The sequence below is a fragment of the Heptranchias perlo genome, chromosome 1, assembly GCF_035084215.1.
Source record: "Heptranchias perlo isolate sHepPer1 chromosome 1, sHepPer1.hap1, whole genome shotgun sequence".
In the NCBI taxonomy this organism is placed as follows: Eukaryota; Metazoa; Chordata; class Chondrichthyes; order Hexanchiformes; family Hexanchidae; genus Heptranchias; species Heptranchias perlo.
In genome coordinates this window covers 37,480,588-37,502,333 of record NC_090325.1, presented here as the reverse complement: position 1 = coordinate 37,502,333, position 21,746 = coordinate 37,480,588, and the positions used below count along the sequence as shown (strand labels likewise).

The window sequence follows — 21,746 nt, the reverse complement described above, 5'->3', positions numbered from 1 at the left end:
TCTGGTGAGACCACACCTCAAGTATTATGTACAGTTTTGATCTCCTTACCTAAGGAAGGATGTACTTGCCTTAGAGGGGGTGCAACAAAGGTGCCATAGATTGATTCCTGGGATGAGAGGGTTGTCCTATGAGGAGACATTGTGTAGAATGAGCCTCTATTTTCCGGAGTTTAGAAGAATGAGAGATGATCTCTTTGAAACGTATAAGATTCTTAGAGGGCTTGACAAGGTAGATGTTGAGAGGCTGTTTCCCCAGCTGGGGAGTCTAGAACTAGGGGCCATAGTCTCAAGATAAGAGGTCAGCCTTTTGGGACCGAGGGGGAAAATTTTTTCACTCAGAGGGTTATGAATCTTTGGAATTCTCTACCCCAGAGGGCTGTGGATACTCAGTCGTTGAAGTATATTCAAGACTGAGATAGATAGATTTTTGGACACTCAGAGAATCAAGGGATATAGGGATTGGACAGGAAAGTGGAGTTGAGGTCGAAGATCAGCCATGATCTTATTGAATGGCGGAGCAGGCTCAAGGGGCCGTATGGCCTACTCCTGCTCCTATTTCTTATGTTCTTATTAACAAACTTGCAACTATATAGCGCCTTTCATGTCCTCACGGAGTCTCAAAGTGCTTCACAGCCAATGAATTACTTTGAAGTACAGTATGTAGGAAAATGCGGCAGGGAAAATGCAACAGGGAATTTGCGCACAGCAAGGTCTCACAAACAATGAAATAGATGGCCATTTCATCTGTTTTATTGGTGTTGCTTGAGGGATAAATGTTGGGCCCCCTGTGAGAACTCCCCTACTCTTCTTTGAATAGCGTAATTGGATTTTTTGCCTCAGAAATATGCTCAAATCCAGCAGCAATTTTTCCACCCTGCTGACTTCCTCCTCCGTAACATCACCCATCTCTGCCCCTGCCTCAACTTCTCTGCTGCTGAAACTCTCATCCATACTTTTGTAACCTCCAGACTCGACTATTCCAAGCCCTTCATGGCCGGCCTCCCATCTTCCACCCTCTATAAACTTCAGCTCATCCAAAACTCTGCTGCTCGTATCCTATCCCGCACCAAGTCCCGCTCAGCCATCACCCCATGCCCGCTGACCTACACTGGCTCCCGCTTCAACACCTCGAATTTAAAATTCTCATGCTCGTGTACAAATCCCTCCATGGCTTTATCTCTCCCTATCTCATACATTAAGAACAAGAGAATAGCTCAGGAAACGGTGGGACCTATCAGGGATGATAAGCGTAATGTGTGTAGAAGCAGAGGATGTGGGTAGGGTTTTAAATAAATATTTTGTCTCAGTGTTCACAAAGGAAAGGGATGATCCGGATGTAGTTAAAGAGGAGAGGTGTGAAATATTGGATATGGTAAACATAACGAGAGAGGAAGTACTAGAGGGACAGGAAACCTTGAAAGTTGATAAGTCACCAGGGCAGGATGGATTGTTTCCTAGGCTATTGAAGGAAGCCAAGGAGGAAATAGCGGATGCTCTGAGAATCATTTTCCAATCCTCACTAGATACAGGGGAGGTATCGGAGGACTGGAAGACTGCAAACGCAGTACCATTGTTTAAAAGGGGTACGAGGGAAAGGCCGAACAATTATAGGCTGTCAGTCTTACCTTGGTGGTGGGCAAACTATTTGAATCAATACTGAGAGATAGGATAAACTGTCACTTGGAAAGGCATGGTTTAATCAGGGAGAGTCAGCATGGTTTAATCAGGGAAGGTCATGCCTTACAAATCTGATTAAATTCTTTGAGAAAGTGACAAGGAGGATTGATGAGGATAGTACAGTGGATGTTGTCTACATGGATTTTAGTAAGGCATTTGACAAGGTCCCACATAGCAGACTGGTCAGAAAGGTAAAAGCCCATGGGATACAGGGAAATGTGGCAAATTGAATCCAAAATTGGCTCAGTAACAGGAAACAATGGGTAAAAGTCGATGGATGTCTTTGCGAATGGAAATCCGTTTCCAGTGGTGTGCCACAGGGCTCAGTGTTGAGTCCCTTGCTGTTTGTGTTATATATTAATTATTTGGACTTGAATGTAGGGGGCACGATTGGCAAATTTGCAGACGACACAAAAATTGGCCGTGTAGTTGATAGTGAAGAGGATAGCTGTAGACTCCAATAGGATATCAATGGGTTGGTGGAGTGGGCAGAAAAGTGACAAATGGAGTTCAGCCCGGAGAAGTGTGAGGTAATACACTTAGGGAGGGCAAACAGTAAAAGGGAATACGCAGTAAACGGGAATATATTGAGAGGGATTGAGGAAGTGAGAGACCTTGGAATGCATGTGCACAGGTCCCTGAAGATGGCAGTACAGGTAGATAAGGTTGTGAAGAAGGCATACGGAATGCTCTCCCTTATTAGCCGAGGTATAGAATACAAAAGCAGGGATGTAATGATGGAACTGTATAAAACGCTGGTAAGGCCACAGCTGGAGTATTGTGTGCAGTTCAGGTCACCACATTACAGGAAGGACGTAATTGCTCTGGAGAGAATGCAGAGAAGATTTACAAGAATGTTGCCACGGCTTGAAAATTGCAGCTACGAGGAGAGATTGGATAGGCTGGGGTTGTTTTCCTTGGAGCAGAGGAGGCTGAGGGGAAACTTGATTGAGGTGTACAAAATTATGAGGGGCCTAGATAGAGTAGACAGGATGTACCTGTTTCCCCTAGCGGAGAGTTCAAGAACTAGAGGACATAGATTTAAGCTGATTGGCGGAAGGATTAGAGGGGACATGCGGAAAAACTTTTTTACCCAGAGGGTGGTGGGGTGTAAGGAATTCGATGCCCGAATTGGTGGTAGAGGCAGGGACCCTCAACTCTTTTTTAAAAGTACCTGGACCTGCACCTAAAGTGCTGTAAGCTGCAGGGCTACGGACCGGGTGCTGGAAGGTGGGATTAGATTGGACACCTGGTTGTTCTTCGAGCTGGCACGGACACGATGGGCTGAATGGCCCCCTTCTGCAATGAGAAAGGATTAATTAACAATCTTGTTGTGTGGGGTCCCTTAGGGAAGAGCGACCACAACATGATAGAATTCCTCATTAAGATGGAGAGTGAAGTAGTTGAATCCGAAACTAAGGTCCTGAATCTAAATAAAGGAAATTATGAAAGTATAAGGTGTGAGTTGGCTAGGATAGACTGGGGAACTTTACTAAAAGGGATGACGGTGGAAAGGCAATGGCTAATATTTAAAGAATGTGTGCAGGAATTACAACAATTATTCATTCTTGTTTGGTGCAAAAATAAAACAGGAAAGGTAGCTCAACCATGGCTTACAAAAGAAATTAGGGATAGTATTAGATCCAAAGAGGAGACATATAAAATTGCCAGAAAAAGCAGCAAGCCTGAGGATTGGGAGCAGTTTAGAATTCAGCAAAGGAGAACAAAGAGATTGTTTAAGAGGGGGAAAATAGAGTGTGAGAGTAAACAAGCAGGGAACATAAAAACTGACTGTAAAGACTTCTATAAATGCGTCAAGAGAAAAAGATTAGTGGAGACAAATGTAGGTCCCCTTACAGTCAGAAATGAGGAAAATCATAATGGGGAACAAAGAAATGGCAGAACAATTAAACACATACTTTGGTTCTGTCTTCACAAAGGAGGACACAAATAACCTCCCGGAAATGTTAGGAAACGAAGGGTCTAGTAAGAGGGAGGAACTGAAGGAAATCAGTATTAGTCAAAAAAGTGCTAGGGAAATTAATGGGGCTAAAGGCTGACAAATCCCCAAGGCTTGATAATCTACAACCCAGAGTACTAAAGGAAGTGGCCCTGGAAATAGTGGATGCATTGGTGGTCATCTTCCAATATTCTATCGGCTCTGGAACAGTTCCTACAGACTGGAGGGTGGCAAATGTAACCCCACTATTTAAAAAAGGAGGGAGAGAAAAAACAGGGAATTACAGACCAGTTAGCCTAACATCAGTGGTGGGGAAAATGCTCGAGTCTATTATAAAGGATGTGATAACAGAACACTTGGAAGGCATTAACAGGATTGGACAAAGTCAGCATGGGTTTATGAAAGGGAAATCATGCTTGACAAATCTACTTGAATTTTTTGAGGTGGTAACTAGAAGAGTAGATAGGGGAGAACCAGTGGATGTGGTGTATTTGGATTTTCAGAAGGCTTTTGATAAGGTCCCACACAAGAGGTTAGTGTGGAAAATTAAAGCACATGGGATTGGGGGGAATATACTGGCATGGATTGAGAATTGGTTGACAGACAGGAAGCAGAGAGTAGAAATAAATAGGTCTTTTACCGGGTGGCAGGCAGTGACTCGTGGGGTACAGCAGGGATCAGTGCTTGGGCCCCAGCTATTCACAATATATATCAATGATTTGGATGAGGGAACTAAATGTAACATTTCCAAGTTTGCAGACGACACAAAGCTGGGATGGAATGTGAGCTGTGAGGAGGATGCAAAGAGGCTCCAATGTGATTTAGACAAGTTGGGTGAGTGGGCAAGAACATGGCAGATGCAGTATAACGTGGGTAAATGTGAGGTTATCCACTTTGGTTGCAAAAACAGAAAGGCAGATTATTATCTGAATGGTGTTAGATTGGGAAAAGGGGAGGTGCAACGAGACCTGGGTGTCCTTGTACACCAGTCGCTGAAAGTGAGCATTCAGATGCAGCAAGCAATTAGGAAGGTGAATGGTATATTGGCCTTCATTACAAGAGGATTTGAGTACAGGAACAGGGATATCTTACTGCAGTTGTACAGGGCCTTGGTGAGACCACATCTGGAGTATTGCGTGCAGTTTTGGTCTCCTTATCTGAGGAAGGATGTCCTTGCCATGGAGGAAGTGCAATAAAGGTTTACCAGACTGATTCCTGGGATGGCAGGACTGACGTATGAGGAGAGATTGGGTCTACTAGGCCTATATTCACTAGAGTTTAGAAGAATGAGAGGTGATCTCATCGAAACATATAAAATTCTAACAGGACTAGACAGACTAGATGCAGGGAGGATGTCCCCGATGGCTGGGGAGTCCAGAACCAGGGGTCACAGTCTCAGGATACGGGGTATGCCATTTAGAACCGAGATGAGGAGAACTTTCTTCACTCAGAGGGTGGTGAACCTGTGGAATTCTCTACCACAGAAGGCAGTGAAGGCCAAGTCATTAGATGTATTCAAGGAGATAGATAAATTTCTTAATGCTAAAGGAATCAAGGGATATGGGGAAAAAGCGGGAACAGGGTACTGAGTTAGACGATCAGCCATGATCATTTTGAATGGCGGAGCAGGCCCGAAGGGCCGAATGGCCTACTCTTGCTCTTAGTTTCTATGCTGTATCTTTTCTATGGTTTCTCTGTAACCTCCTCCAGCCCTGCAACCCTCCAAGAATTCTGTATTCCTCCAATCCTGGCCTCCTGTGCATCCCCCGCTCCCTTTTAAAGCCTGCTCCCTAAAGGTCTGAATTCATCCTGTTCACTCCTTTTTAATGTAGCTCCATCCTTTTTGAGGTAGAATGACCAAAATTGAACTCAAAATGCATTTGACAAAGTTCCTAAAATTAGACTAGTTGTGAAGGTTAAGGCTCATAGAATAGATGACAAGTTGTCAAGGTGGACTGAGAATTTGCTCAGCAATGGAAGGCAGTGAATGGTGATAACTGGAAAATGCTCTACCAAGAAAAAAAGTAACCAGTGATGTTCCTCAAGGATGTTTTCTGAGACCTCTGATATTCACAATAGTCGACATGATATGGAACAGGGGGTTGGTAATGGTGTTACATTTGCTGATGGCACAGCTATGTAGGCAGATGACCAACAAAATGGAGATACATTATCCTCAGGAACTGGTATATTTAACCATTCCAGTTTCAGCATAACATAATAGTTTCCATATGTGTTGCAGATCGCTTAACCCCATTTACTATGACTACAATCTGTCTACAGCCCTCTTTTGTGAAAACTGATGTGAAGATCCATTCAACATATCTGCCATATCCATAATCATCTGTAACAGTTTAATCCAATTTATTCTTTCATGCTCCCAACTGTTCTTTGACCTTCCCTCTACTATTAAAGTTTGTAATACAGTTTGAGCTCCATTTTGTTGCCCCTAGTGATTTGCCTATTCTTCCCTATCTTTTCTAATAAGTTCTTCGGCAATAGCTGACTTTTACACAAATTCCACTCTTATTTTTGTTTCCTTGCACATTTTGAAGTATTTTAAGCATTTTTTTGTTTCCATTCATTTTGTTAAATTATTTTGATCTAGATTCTGCCAAGCTTCTTTTTTAAAATGGAATATACTTTCTTTCCTCATACTTACTGATGATCTTGTATGCATAGAATCATAGAATGATACAGCCAACAGAAGGCTGCCATTCGACCCATCGTGCCTGTGCCAGCTCTTTGAAAGAGCTATCCAGTTCGTCCCATTCTCCTGCTCCTTCCCTATAGCCCTGCAAATTTTTCTCCTTCAAGTAGTTATCCAATTCCCTTTTGAAGGTTATTATTGAATCTGCTTCCAGCACCCTTTCAGGCAGTGCATAACAACTCGCAGTGTAAAAAAAAATTCTCCTCATCTCGCCTCTGATTCTTTTGCCAATTACATTAAATCTGTGTACAGTATTGTCATACTTCTGAGTATGGTTTCCCAATTAATTTTCCCTTGACACTTCTCATAGCTCCAAAATCGTATCACCAATTGTTATTTTGAGCCTTAGCTTTAACAATAATACCAAATTAAATAATATAACGATTGCTAAATCCCAGGCTTACCAACCTCCAGGTGACTGACCATCTCAGGTAGATTACTACCCATCAAATTCAATGCGGCCTCTGCCCATGTTGTGTGACGAAGCAATTCTGGCCGCCTTCGCACATTTGTTTATTTATTTACCCTCTTCAAGACTACCATTCCACATTTTCCTGTCATTGAATTCTACAAACACCACAACATCTAGCTGTTTTTCTCAACTGTTTAATTATGTCCCTTGCTTTGGCACCTAGGAGACATCATGCTATTCAGAACTGCAGCTCACCGATGCAAATCATACCATCTACCTCTTTACTTACATTATCACCCACTACCACCACTTCCCTGTCCTTATGGATCGTGTCATTCCTTTCTCCTTGTTTCATGGTGTTGTTATTAGTTACCCTCCTATTTGTCCCCATCCTTGTTTTCATTCTAACCGTCAAGAATTGAATATCTACTTGGCAGTCAGCCACTTTCTACCCTCTCAGTCTGTCGAGTGATTACCTTCCAGAAACATTTCCTCCCTTTTTATGTTGAGGAGTGGAGCCACCTGGTTCTCAAATTTAAGCAACAGAACCGTCTGACACTTGACATATACTTCTCCTGGATATTTAACAGATCTAGACTATTTCACATCATGAATGCTACACTAATCACAAGTCTTTCTCCTTAATCTGACATTTCAATACTTCCAACTGTTGTGCTATTCACTACTAATCCTAGGACTAATTTTCTCACTTGCATGCCCTCATCTTGCAGATTCAGGCTCTAGTCCATCTCAGCTCTGAACTCCTGCTCAAGCCATTTTCCTTTTCTTACTTTCTCAGCAGAAATTTACTCGTTTTGCTTTCCACTCAGTTGTCCTCTCGTAGTTCAAGTACAAACCATCATCTGTGTCTGAGATATCAATTGAGATCAGACAACACTGCGAAAGAGTTTTCAATGCTATCATCAGAATTAGTCTAAAATCTGCAGATCTATTTAGCTTTCATTTAAAATTTACATCTTATTTTAATTTACCTTAACAGAATACATTATGAGGATCATTGAGATACAATCTGTACTCCATTTGTGGTATTTGCATAACTCATTCAGGTAGGATATAAATCATAATCTATGGTCCATTATATTTCTTCTATTTACTCTGTATGTGACACAATATACCTATTCTGGAAGTATTTGATGCTGATCGTCAGTGTCAAAAGTGGAAATTAATATTAGCCACCTTGATAAACACAACTCATGCATAGAAAATTTAAAAATGATCTAGGGCTTTCAGAATTTTCCCCCAAGGATTAGGAGCAAATATTGTTGCAGACTTAGTTTCTCTGTAAAGTAAGAAGGGATAAGATGAGACATCAGTTTCATGGAAGTCATGAATGAGAGTACTCGGACCTAAGAGGACAAGAGTAAAGGGAGACATGATAAAAGGACATTAAAATATTTAAAAGCATGGTTGATGTACTTGGATAGCTTTGGTCAACACACTTGCATGCACTCGAGAAGAGCAACAGGAATGATCCCAAGTGAAAAGCAGAAAAGCTTAAGCTATCTGCTATAGAAAAGAAAGTGAACAGAGGGAACCCTGAACATTACTTCTAGACATTACATCAGACCAATGAGAGCAGAAGACACAAGTTTAATGCCATGGGGCTGAGGTTGAAAAGTAATTCATTGGCTGTGAAGTACTTTATGGCAGCCTAAGGTTTTGAAAGTAAATGCAAGTTCCTTCTCAATTTAACACCCCAATACGCCAACATTTTCATGCACAAGTTCGAGCACGACTTCTTCACTGCACAGGACCTCCAACCAACGCTATACACCAGATACATCGACGACATTTTCTTCCTATGGACCCACGGCGAAGAATCACTGAAGAGACTACACGATAACATCAACAAGTTCCATCCCACCATCAAACTCACCATGGACTACTCCTCAGAATCGGTTTCTTTCTTGGACACACAAATCTCCATCAAAGACGGGCACCTCAGCACCTCACTCTACCGCAAGCCCACGGACAACCTCACGATGCTCCACTTTTCCAGCTTCCACCCCAACCACGTCAAAGAGGCCATCCCCTATGGACAGGCCCTGCGAATACACAGGATCTGCTCAGACGAGGAGGAACGCGATGGACACCTACAGACGCTGAAAGACGCCCTCGTAAGAACGGGATATGACGCTCGACTTGTCGATCGACAGTTCCGACGGGCCACAGCGAAGAATCGCATAGACCTCCTCAGAAGACAAACACGGGACGCAACCAACAGAGTACCCTTCGTCGTCCAGTACTTCCCTGGAGCGGAGAAACTACACCATGTTCTCCGCAGCCTTCAACATGTCATCGATGATGACGAACACCTCGCTAAGGCCATCCCCACGCCTCCACTGCTCGCCTTTAAACAGCCACCCAACCTCAAACAGACCATCGTTCGCAGCAAGTTACCCAGTTTTCAAGAGAACAGCGTCCACGACACCACACAACCCTGCCACGGCAACCTCTGCAAGACTTGCCAGATCATCGACACGGATACCACCATCACACGAGAGGACACCACCCACCAGGTACATGGTTCATACTCCTGTGACTCGGCCAACGTTGTTTACCTCATACGTTGCAGGAAAGGATGCCCCGGAGCATGGTACATTGGCGAGACCATGCAGACACTGCGACAACGGATGAACGGACACCGCGCAACAATCGCCAAACAGGAGGGTTCCCTCCCAGTCGGGGAACACTTTAGCAGTCAAGGACATTCAGCCACCGATCTTCGGGTAAGCGTTCTCCAAGGCGGCCTTCGAGACACACGACAACGCAAAATCGTCGAGCAGAAGTTGATAGCCAAGTTCCGCACCCATGAGGACGGCCTCAACCGGGATCTTGGGTTCATGTCACGCTACACATAACCCCACCAGCAAAAAGGGGGAAAAAATTTATATGTTTTTTAAAATTCTCTCTCTCTCTCTCTCTGCCATTTTGAGTTTCTTTCTGCCTGCCTGTGTAAAAGACACAATGTATATCGAGTGTACTGGGACGTGCTGTTCTCCGTGACTGGCCTGTTTGAATAACAACGACACCTTTTGATTGGTGTGATGCTGTCCCAACATAGTATAAGATATGCGATTTGAGAACCTTTTCATTCATTCATCTGACGAAGGAGATAATCTCCGAAAGCTTGTGATTTTAAAATAAATTTGTTGGACTATAACCTGGTGTTGTAAGATTCCTTAAATTTAAAACTGATGTTCATAAAAATGTCTTTACTCAAGGAGTGATAAATGTTTGAAATAAACTGCCAAACAATGTAGAATTTAAATAGTGCCTTTCGTGTCCTCAACACTTCCCAAAGTGCTTAACAACCAATGGATTAATTTTGAAGTGCACTATTATGTTGGCAAACATAGCAGCCAATTTGCACACAGCAAGGTCTCACAAATAGCAAATAAATAAGTGATCTGATAAGCTGTTTTTCATGGTTGAGGAAGAAATGTTGGGCAGAACATCAGGAGAGATCCTTTCCCTTCTCTGAATAGTGCCAGGGATCTTTTACATCTACCTGAGCAGGCAAATGGGATCTGTGTTTAACATTTAGCTGAAAGACAACACCTCCAATAATACAATGCTCTCTCAGTGCTGTACTAATGAGTCAGCCTAGATTATGTGCTTAAGTGTGTAGTGGGGTTTGAACACACAAACCTTTGACTCAGAAGTGACAGTGCTAGCAACTAAGCCAAGTTTACAAGAATCAAACACATTAGGAGCATTAAAAATACTCTTGGATAGGTAGGCTAGGTGAGTTGGAGGATCAGATGGATAAGCTTCAGTTAGCTGAATGGCCTTTGCTCATCCTTCAATTTTCTTACATTGTTTTTTTTTAAAAGAGAACAGTCAAAACAACAGTAGTTTAATGGAGAGAAACTCAAATAAAGTAATGACATTTAGGTTAATTTTTGGAGTGCTGCAAAGAGTTTTATCATCGAGGTGAGTTTGGGCTGCCATGGCCACTATAAGCAAGTTTTTTGATCTGTAACACTTGCTCTTTGATACTGAAAAATCCTACATCTATGCATCCATGATATAATCAAACCAACATTTAGACTTCTGAGCCTTGATCGGTATATAAAAAACACTGGTCTGATTAAACCAACTTTTAAGGTGTGGTTCTTACCCGAAATCGGCACCAAAAAACAAAGGCAAGATTTTTCTTGAACAAAAGTTTACAGAAATCTCAGACTAAATTTTATTACTTAGAAATTAGGTCAGTGTTAAAACAATTAAAAATAGAAGAGATTGTTGAAATGGATACAATAGGGGAAAAGGGAAGATAAAACATACTTAGTAAGATACCACCTTTGGTACCTACTTATCCACACCACCCATCAGGTTTCCTACTGTGATTCTAGGACTATTTTTTGCCTTAAACCTTTGAAGCACTTTGGTGTATTCTTCTATGTTAAAAGGTGTTATGTTAATATAAATTGTTGCTATGTTGTTGCAGCTGCCCTAGACCCACTTTCATTTTAAGAATTATCTCGTCCTTTTTTAAAACATTGTTATGGTTTTCTATTCCACCAATCTCATTAGTAATGTTTTCCACAATTTTATCACCCTCTTACTAAGAAAGAAATTGCTTATATTTCCTATTTTTATTTGTCCCCGGTCCTCAAATTCTGTGCCCAACAGAAGAACATTCCCCTAATTTCAATGTATTTGTGAAAATCTTAAACTCTGTCAAGTCCCAGGATGAAATATTTTTCCTCATAATAGTCTTCTAAGTTCACAAATCAATCTCACAGTACTCTTCTAGACTCCCTCCAAAAACATTCAATCTTTTCTGTCATACAGAGAGCAAAATTGAACATAGTACTCCAGAAGCTGTCTCACCAAAGCTAAATATAACTTTAATATACCTCCATTAACTTATAAGTCACATCCCTAACTACACATCACAATATTTTATTTGTTTTCTTGACCACCTTTGAACACTGAACAGACAGTTTTCATGACCTATCCACCCCAGATGTCTTTCCTCCTCTTACCTCAAGCACAGTCATTTAATATGTAATCCACATTCTTGTTCATTCTACATAATCTCATCACTATTTATATTGATTTCCATCATCTACCTTTCTGCCCACGGTCTTCACCTCTCCAGATGCCTTTGGACTATTGGTTAGCATCACTATCACTGCACCCAATTAGGTGTCATCTGCAAACTGAGGCACCTTGAATAAATATTCCACATTTTATAAAAAATTCTAAACAGTGGCCCCATCACTGACTCCTGTGGGTTTTCTCCAATAAGACTTTATCTTTCCATATGATCTCTTATGCAAAGTCTTGAACACTGTTCCCACAATCAAGATAAGACTCACAGCTCTAATGTGAGGGATCATCTCTTGCTCCTTTTTAAAGATGGAGTCATATTTGCTACTTTTGAATCCACTGGGATGTTACCGGATTCCAGTGAGCTTTTAAAGGCATTCGTAAGGGAATCTGTGATCTCTTCAGTGAATTCCAGTAACACCATTGGATGGAAATTTCAAAGCCTTGCTTACCTTAAGCTTTCTAAACCTTTCTACTTTGCCTTTCCTTGTGATACTAAGGGCTTCCAGTCAGCTCAGTTCCTTATACCTCTTTCAACTTAGGCATCCTTTCTTTTCAGTGATGAGAACAGTCAAAATGATTTAGTAATTTCACCTCTTCCCTGTTCCCAGGCACCGCATCCCCTTTGGTAAATTGTCAATGTCCGTCTGCACCTTTCTCTTGCTTCTGATGTACTTAAAGAACACTTCGTTATTGGCGTTCTATATTCCTTCTTTGTGTCTCATCAGTTTCTTGATGTTCCTCTACTTGATTTTATGGTTCTCCCTATCCTGTTCCTTCCCTCCACATTTTTGAATTTTATATGCACCTTCTTTCTCTCCAATGCATTTTATGATTATCATCCCCAATGATTTTACCCTAATATTTTGTCCTTGTTCTCTTTCTGGGATAGAATCATAGAAAGGTTACAGCACGGAAGGAGGCCATTCGGCCCATCAAGTCCATGCCAGCTCCACATGAGAGCAATCCAACTAGTCCCACTCCCCCGCTTTCCTTACATCCTTTTTTGAACAAGGATGTAACGTTTGCAATTCTCCAGTTCTCTGGCACCACACCTGTATCTAAGGATGTTTAAAAGATTACAGCCAGTGTCTCTGCAATTTCCACCCTTGCATCCCTCAGCAACCTAGGATGCATCCCATCCGGACCGGGTGACTTTTCTACTTTAAGTACAGCTAGCCTTTCTAGTACATCCTCTTTATCAATTTTTAGCCCATCCAGTATCTCAACTACATTTTCCTTTACTGAGACTCTGGCAGCATCTTCTTCCTTGGTAAAGACAAACGCAATGTACTCATTTAGTACCTTGGCTATGCCCTCTGCCTCCATGAGTAGATCTGCTTTTTGGTCCCTGATCAGCCTCAAACCTCCTCTTCTTTTTTTTATTCATTCATGGGATGTGGGCATCGCTGGCAAGGACACCATTTATTGCTCATCCCTAATTGCCCTTGAGAAGGTGGTGGTGTGCCGCCTTCTTGAACCGCTGCAGTCCGTGTGGTGAAGGTTCTCCCACAGTGTTGTTAGGTAGGGAGTTCCAGGATTTTGACCCAGCGACGATGAAAGAACGGCGATATATTTCCAAGTCGGATGGTGTGTGACTTGGAGGGGAACATGCAGGTGGTGTTGTTCCCATGTGCCTGCTGCCCTTGTCCTTCTAGGTGGTACAGGTCGCGGGTTTGGGAGGTGCTAGCGAAGAAGCCTTGGCGAGTTGCTGCAGTGCATCCTGTGGATGGTACACACTGCAGCCACGGTGCGCCGGTGGTGAAGGAAGTGAATGTTTAGGGTGATGGTTAAGGTGCCAATCAAGCGGGCTGCTTTGTCCTGGATGGTGTCAAGCTTCTTGAGTGATGTTGGAGCTGCACTCATCCAGGCAAGTGGAGAGTATTCCATCACACTCCTGACTTGTGCCTTGTAGATGGTGGAAAGGCTTTGGAGAGTCAGGAGGTGAGTCACTCTCTGTAGAATACCCAGCCTCTGACCTGCTCTTGTAGCCACAGTATTTATGTGGCTGGTCCAGTTAAGTTTCCAGTCAATGGTGACCCCCAGGATATTGATGATGGGGGATTCGGCATTGGTAATGCCGTTGAATATCAAGGGGAGGTGGTTAGACTCTCTTTTGTTGGAGACGGTCATTGCCTGGCACTTCTCTGGCGCAAATGTTACTTTCCACTTATCAGCCCAAGCCTGGAAATTGTCCAGGTCTTGCGGCATTACTGCATGACTGCTTCATTATGTGAGGGGTTGCGAATGGAACTGAACACTGTGCAATCATTACTACCCATTTACTGTTTACATGCCTATAGAAGACTTTTGAATTCCCTTTTATGTTTGCCACCAGTCTATTCTCCTACTCTCTCTTTGCCCCTCTTATTTCCGTATTCACTTACCCTCTGAACTTTCTATATTCAGCCTGGATAAACTGCCTCTGCAATGTAAATAAATGTCTTAAGACTCTCCCATTTTCTCTCCATATCCTTCCCTTGAAATAGTTCTTCCCATTTTATTCCTTTCATGCATTTCATCCCCTCAAAGTATGATCTCCTTCAATCTAACATCTTAATAATATTTATATGTTCTATCCTTATTATTAAAATTAGCTTTATGATCACTAAACCCCAAATGTTCTCTTATTTCAACTTGGCCTATTCTTCCCTCTTCATTAGTTAGTTAGGAGCAAATTCAATATTTCTGTTCCCCTTGTGGGTTTCCTCACCTACTGTTGAAGAAAAGATCCTTGAAGCACTATAGTGAATTCCCTTGTGCTTACAGGCTCTCCCACTGCAAGTCCCGGAATGAGCCAAAGATGGACTCGGTCTTATCACTGTTCAGTTGGAGGAAGTTCTGGCTCATCCATGATTTCAAGTTGGATAGACAGTCTAACAACACAGAGGTGGCTGTGGAGTTGAGGGCGGTGGAGGAGGAGAGGCAGAGCAAAGTGCCGCCATTGTACGAATGGAAAGTAACTCCATGCCTATAGATAATGCTATCTAGGGGTAATATATAAATGATGAAGAGGAGGGGGACAAGAATGAACCTTGGGGTACTCCAAAGGTGACGATTTGTGAGCAGGAGGAGAAGTCTTTGTTAGAGATGTGCTGGCTGTGTTGGGACACAAAAAAGTGGAACTAGGGCAGTCCTGTTAAGTTGGACCAGAGAAGCGATGTGGTCAACCACATCAACTACTGAAGAGAGGTCACGGGGATTAACGTGTCATGTTGCAACCACAAAGGATGTCATTGGTGACTGACCAGGGCAGATTCAATGCTGAGAGCGGGGCAGAAACTGAACTGTTGGAATTTGAATTGGGAATTCTGAGAGAAGTGAGCACACAGCTGAATGGCAACAGCACATTCAAAGACCTTAATGAGGTAAGGGAGCTTAGAGATAAGATGGCAGTTGGGCAGAACAGAGGATTGAAATGAACTTTTTAACAAAGAGGTGATCATTTCTGTTTTGCTGGATATGGTGACAATACCTGTGCATAGGAATCCATTTACAACTTCAGTGAACAGTGGAGAAAGGAAAAGTAGTTGAGTGGTCAAGCATTGGTTGGGAAAAGGATTGATGGAGCGAAAATGCACCTCAGTGGAAACAAGTGAAGGGAGGAGTTAGATGTGGGAAAAGACAAAGAGGGGGAAAGAAGGGTGAGGAGGAGAAGGAGGATGGTAAGGAGGTTAGCAGCTGAGTGGACAGTTTCAGCGTCCGAGTTGGAAAATGTTCATCAGCTCCAGCTTCGTCTTGCACCAAATGGGCTTGAGTCTGCATCCCTCAGTTTTGCGGGTTCTAAGCTGGCAGCTATATTGGGGAGTGGCAGACTGAGTGAGTTGGTGGAGACAAGGGCAGGAGAGACAAAACCAATTGATCTAAATGACTTTAATTTAGTTATCATCAAGAACAGGTTTTTATGAAATCTCATGATTAAGAAAACCCTTCCTAATTTGGTTTCCCAGCAATAAATGTTATCTGGGTAGCAAGTCTATTAATGATCTATGAAGTAGTAAACAACTGCTCAAAGTGGAAAATTTGCTTTGACTGTGTACTGATAAAAATGAATGCTAACAATACACCGAAGGAACGTGATGCCCATAGATCTCCTTTATCTATAAATTGGAGAATACAGACAGCAAATTGCCAATCAAGCTGATAGACATTTTTTTAAAATAAAAGTTCCTGGCTCCACCTGAGGTTTTTTAAATCCTGCCCATACACAGACATTGTTGCATTTGTAATAGTCATGCAACAAAAATCTGTGTAAATTCAACATCCTGGGGTCACCACTGATCAGAAACTTAAATGCACCAGCCACATAAATACTGTGGCTACAAGAGCAGGTCAGAGGCTGGGTATTCTGCGGCGAGTGACACACCTCCTGACTCCCCAAAGCCTTTCCACCATCTACAAGGCACAAGTCAGCAGTGTGATGAAATACTCTCCACTTGCCTGAATGACTACAGCTCCAAAAACACTCAAGAAGCTCGACACCATCCAAAATAAAGCAGCCCGCTTGATTGGCACCCCATCCACCACCTTAAACATTCACTCCCTCCACCACCGGCGCATCATGGTTGCAGTGTGGACCATCTACAAGATGCACTGCTTCAACTCGCCAAGGCTTCTTCGATAGCACCTCCCAAACCTGCAACCTCTACCACCTAGAAGGACATGGGCAGCAGGCGCATGGGCACACCACCACCTGCATGTTCCCCTCCAAGTCACACACCATCCTGACTTGGAAATATATCGCCGTTCCTTCATAGTCGCTGGGTCAAAATCCTGGAATTCTCTACCTAACAGCACAGTGGGAGTGCCTTCACCACAAGGACTGCAGCAGTTCAAGAAGGCGGCTCAACACCACCTTCTCAAGGGCAATTAGGAATGAGCAATAAATGCTGGCCTTGCCAGCGATGCACATATCCCATGAATGAATAAAAGAAAATTAGCAAAATCTATCATTCCTTGTAAAGTTTAACCCAATTCAATTCTCTTAAATGTGTCATATACACATATTTAGACACATAATTTTGAAAATTGATAGAGCCATCAGTTCAAACTTAATTTAGAGATGATGTCAAACTAGATTGACATAACCCAGGTATTGAAATTCGGAGTCAAAACCAATGGCCTAAATCCTACTCAATGTTCTTGTAAACTACACAAACTGACATCTTCAAAAAAAAAAGGTCTCTATGGCAACACTAACAAATGTATAAAGAAAATTCACAATCTTAAATTATACTCTACCTACTTCGCACTGAATTTAAGACAGTAATTTAATCTTGAGTTCATGTAATAATTCAAACATTCAAACTTCGTTTTTGTGGATTAGATCATAAACTGAATTGGATTGAAAAGAAAGAGTTGCCTTTATTTGGAGCCTTTCATGAACTCAAGACGTCCCAAAGCGCTTTACAGTCATTTTTGAAATGTAGTCACTGTTGTATGTAGGAATCGTGGCAGCCAATTTGTGCACAGCTAGGTCCCAAATACAGCAATGTAATAATGAGCAGATAATCTGTTTTAGTGATATTGGTTGAGGGATAAATATTGGCCAGGACACCAGGGAGAAAGTATCATGGGATCTTTTAGATCCACCTGAGAGAGCAGACAGTACTTATTGTCCTCAATAGCATCTTCTGCATTTTGCAGAGTCATCTTGCACCAGAAGTTGCACAAGGTTGGCTGCCATGTACCTCTGCCATCTCAGAAAGATGAATAAAAAACACGTCAGGCCTTTAATTTAGGCTAAAATTAGTAATGACATTTATTTACGAGATATAAAGAAATACAGTGTAATAAACAGCAACACAAATGTTTAACTTAAACACTACATTAAACCGTCCAAAATTGTAAGCATCCTTTCCAAAATCTTTTGTTGATGATTGTAACATGAGTGTACCATGAAGTCAAAGGGCTGAAAATAGGAGAACTGTAGTTTAGAGAAGTCTAGCCATACCTATTCTGCTCCACATAGTGTTTTGCCACTCGAGATCAAAGGAGTTCTTCCTCTTACACAAGCCATTTATCAATTTTACAGTGTGCGAACAATGGCCCCCTTTGCTTATCTGCCTTAATACCAGATCAGTAACTCCAGCATACTTTCTTGTAGACAGCATGAACTGTGTATCAGATAGTTAGGTTGTGATCAGATAGCCAGGGACAATGAGGCACTGCAAGGACACCTGTATTTAGCAATTTAAAGACCTGATGTAATTGAAAATGGAATTAACTTGTAAATATAGACCCTCTGGCATCCACAACATCCCCACCTCCGCCCCCATAACAATAATTTCTTCTAGACTGAGTTTGTGTATTTAGCTTCAACTCACCCACACAAATCAACTTCTATTCGTAAGGTATCTAATGGAGCTCCATTTAAATACATAATTTACTGGCCTATCTAAAACTTCAAACTGTAAAATTCGCTATTATTTTAATTTGAAGAAAAATGAAGCTCTGCATCCATCATAAGGTGTACAGATTAATATAAAGAATTGTGAGGATTTAAAATTCTCATCAGTTTTTAAGCTTCTGACCATCTTTTGGCAGCAAACATTATTCAATTACATTAGCAGCTATTTAAATTGAGAAGCATGAACTCACCAGTATCCATTTGCCAGACATACACCGATCCATCCGAGCATCCCACGACCAGGTAATCGTCAGAGGGTCTCCACTTGATAATTTGTATGGGGAATAGATGTCTCGATGCTAGCATTATGCACTTCTTGTCTCGAAGGCTGAGAAGGCCCACCGAATGGTCACTGGCCACCGAGCAGATACAGTACTGAACTCTAGACTGCAGCCAAAGCCAACAAAGAAGAAAATATATATTTTTAAAATTAGGTAGATATTTTGATTTGGAGACGTGTTCACTGAAGAGGTCACTTTCTAGTTTGAATAAGAGATTGAACTGTAAATCCAATGGATGAATCTTATCATCTAAAGCCAACAAACAAATTATTTGTAGACAAACTAAACTTAAAAGGAACTGTTTTACCAGATGTAACAAAAATTACTTTCAAAAGAATAGGGATAATCAGAAGATTCAGTTGAGGTTTACAAAATTTGCTTTTAGCAAAGCCAAAAGAACAATGGTAAATAGGATTGTGGATCGAAGCAGTGCTGAAAGTCCTGACCTCCTATATTCCATAACCTTCCACTCATCCAAAACTCTGCTTCCTATCCCACAGCAAGTCCCACCGCTCACCCTTCCTTGCTGACTTACATTGACTCCATGTTCCCTCAATGCTTCACATTTAAAATTCTCACCTTTGTGTTAAATCACTTCATGACCTCACTTTTCTGTAACCTCTTCCTGCCCTACATCCTCCAGAACTCTTTGTTCCTTTGACTCTTGGCCCTTCTGCATCCCCATCCCCTCCCTTCACCCCACCAATGGCAACTGTGCCTTCAGCCACCTACGTCCCATGCTCTGGAATTTCCTCCCTAAACCCCTTCACCTCTCTCTCCTCCTTCAGGACCCTACTTAAAACCCACTTGTTTGACCAAACTTTTGGTTACCTCGCCTAATATCTCCTCCTGGCTGGCTGAAAAGCAGATCATCCACTTGACCCCCACATCTAGGAGGCTCCTGCAGAAATACAATTCAAGACCCTCTGAAGTTGAAAAAAATAAAAACGAATCAAAAAAGACTGCATTTCCATCATCAATATTAAACGGTTCACGAAGGTGGCTCATCATCACCTTCTCAAGGGCAATTAGGGATGGGCAATAAATGCTGGCCTTGCCAGCAACGCCCATATCCCATGAACGAATAAAAAAAAGTATAGTCAATCTTTGACAACGACTATGATATTTGCCATGCAAGTCAAATCTGTGGCCATTTAACCCAATAGCACACTAGACTTCCTATTGTGCTTTCCTTAACAATTTACAGCTTGTGAAACCTACTGCAGCCTGGTCTTTTACCTCACAGCTTTTCCTTCAAGAAATACTCTATGACTGCAGGCCATTGCTATTCGCAGCATTAAAAAAAAGTAAAAAATTCAACGCAAACAAAAATCCTTTTCTTTTGTCACAACTAGATATTTGCATTGACTATTGAAATTGTTTCTCTAAAGATTCTGGCTATTTAAAACTCAGTGGTGGCTTAGGTCTGTGGACAGTAGTGCATGCATATTTTAATAATAATCCTAGTCGATCTCCCATGGCAGAGAATTTGGTCTCTCCTTTATCTATTTCTGGTGCCTTTATGTAGCTCTTCTCACTCTTTGTCTCTCCTCTTCTGCTTCTCTCTCCCTAACATCTTTTTGCTTCTCTCCGTCGTTTCTTTCTTTCCTTTCAGTTGGGAACTGGTGCATGACATGATGTAGTGGGGAAAGGAATCACAAATTGCTGCATTTAGGGTCAGATGTGCAGGAAAAATATGTCCCTCGCTGGTTTCCTTCATATCACCTCCCCCAATCACTCATGCTTCCCCCCCAACCGTTCACTCTCCCATCCCATCCTCGACTCCTTCACTTTCTACTGCCCCTCACTTCCATCAGTGGCCCCACCACTATCGCTTTGAACGACCTACTGTAACTCTGCATCCTCCCCTCACTCAACCCTCCACCCACTTCCATTCACCCTCACCAAGATTAGCTGCCAAGAGGCCAGAGACCATTTCCCTCCTCCCACCCACCTCACTTCCAATTTGCTTCCCTCAAAGAAGTTTTGATTGGTTTAAAAATGTAACTTGTTTCTTTAAAATATATCAAATTGAGAACGAGGAGAGAGTCCTTTTCATCTGTCTCTACATATCTGTCTCATAGGTGTTTACAATTGGAATCTCTAACGATGTAAGCAATTAGCATACTTACTTTTTCTAACTGTCAACAAAATGCAGTTGAGATAACCAATTTTTGGAAAATGGTTAACATGAGAAGACTCGCTCTGCTTGATATGCTTTCTATCATTTACAGAACAATATAGTCACAACTTATGCACAAATACATAGATACAATCTCTCTGTTTTTAAAACCAATCAATATGAACTTTATCTGAAATTTGTTTTCCACCTTTCCTTTACATAGCTTAAAACAAATGACCAGGAATTGCTGGACTCTCAAGGAAAATATGCCATGACAAAGCTGCACTGATGTAACCTGGGACATGAGGTGCACTGCACATGCTCAACCTGCACAATTCAAATTCAGTTCACAGCTCTGGGCACAGATATACAAGTCCCAGCCTAGACTGAGGCTGAAGCCTCAAGGCACTAAAAGACACAAAACACAATTCATGGACATTAAAAATATCAGTTACTGAGGAAGAAAATGGTGCATCAACTTTTCCGCTGAAAAATTTTCAGAAAGCATTTTGAACCATTTGTGCAGAAAATACTAGGCTAAACTGTGCAATTACAGTGTAACCTTTATATTGCCATTTTCCATTCGAAATGTGGACATAGGAACGTATAAAGGAAAAAGACAACAAAAAAGTGTGAGAAAATTGCAACAATCGGAAGTAACGTTTGTAGGCAGGAAGTGCATGCAGTCGTAAGATTTTTTTACTAAGGAAGATATTGCAATGTCCATCAGTTACAGGTTAGAGAAACATAATTCAAGTTTAAACAATGCTGTATGATTGATTTACTTTGTATTTGGCTGAAAATTTCTTTTAAATTTGAAAGGCCAAACATTAAAATCCAGGAACTCTATTCTAGGATACAAAGAAAGCAATTCTGTTTGTAACTGAAATTTCTAATGTTCAAAATAAGGTTTAAAGAAGAAAAAATGCATATTTCTAAATGCGAGGAAGAAATTTACCCACTGAATTATTGTTTTGATTTCAGACATATCTCACACTTTAAAAATTAAAACTGCTCCTTTGATATGTAAAAAAATCCTTAAGCCGCAATAATGCTTCAAGAAAGACTTTTTTAAATCAAATATACAAACAAA

The 21,746-nt window shown here is 41.6% G+C and overlaps 1 protein-coding gene across 2 annotated transcripts in view; it reads right to left on the bottom strand.

Moving 5' to 3' along the window:
- The window catches only part of LOC137321425 (WD repeat-containing protein 7), a 644,210-nt gene that overhangs the window by 491,133 nt on the left and 131,331 nt on the right, over positions 1 to 21,746 (bottom strand). For both annotated transcript variants that reach the window (XM_067983813.1, XM_067983820.1), the window contains one exon: positions 18,442 to 18,637. In XM_067983813.1, the coding sequence (XP_067839914.1) occupies positions 18,442 to 18,637 (196 nt within the window). The remainder of the gene's footprint in view (positions 1 to 18,441; positions 18,638 to 21,746) is intronic.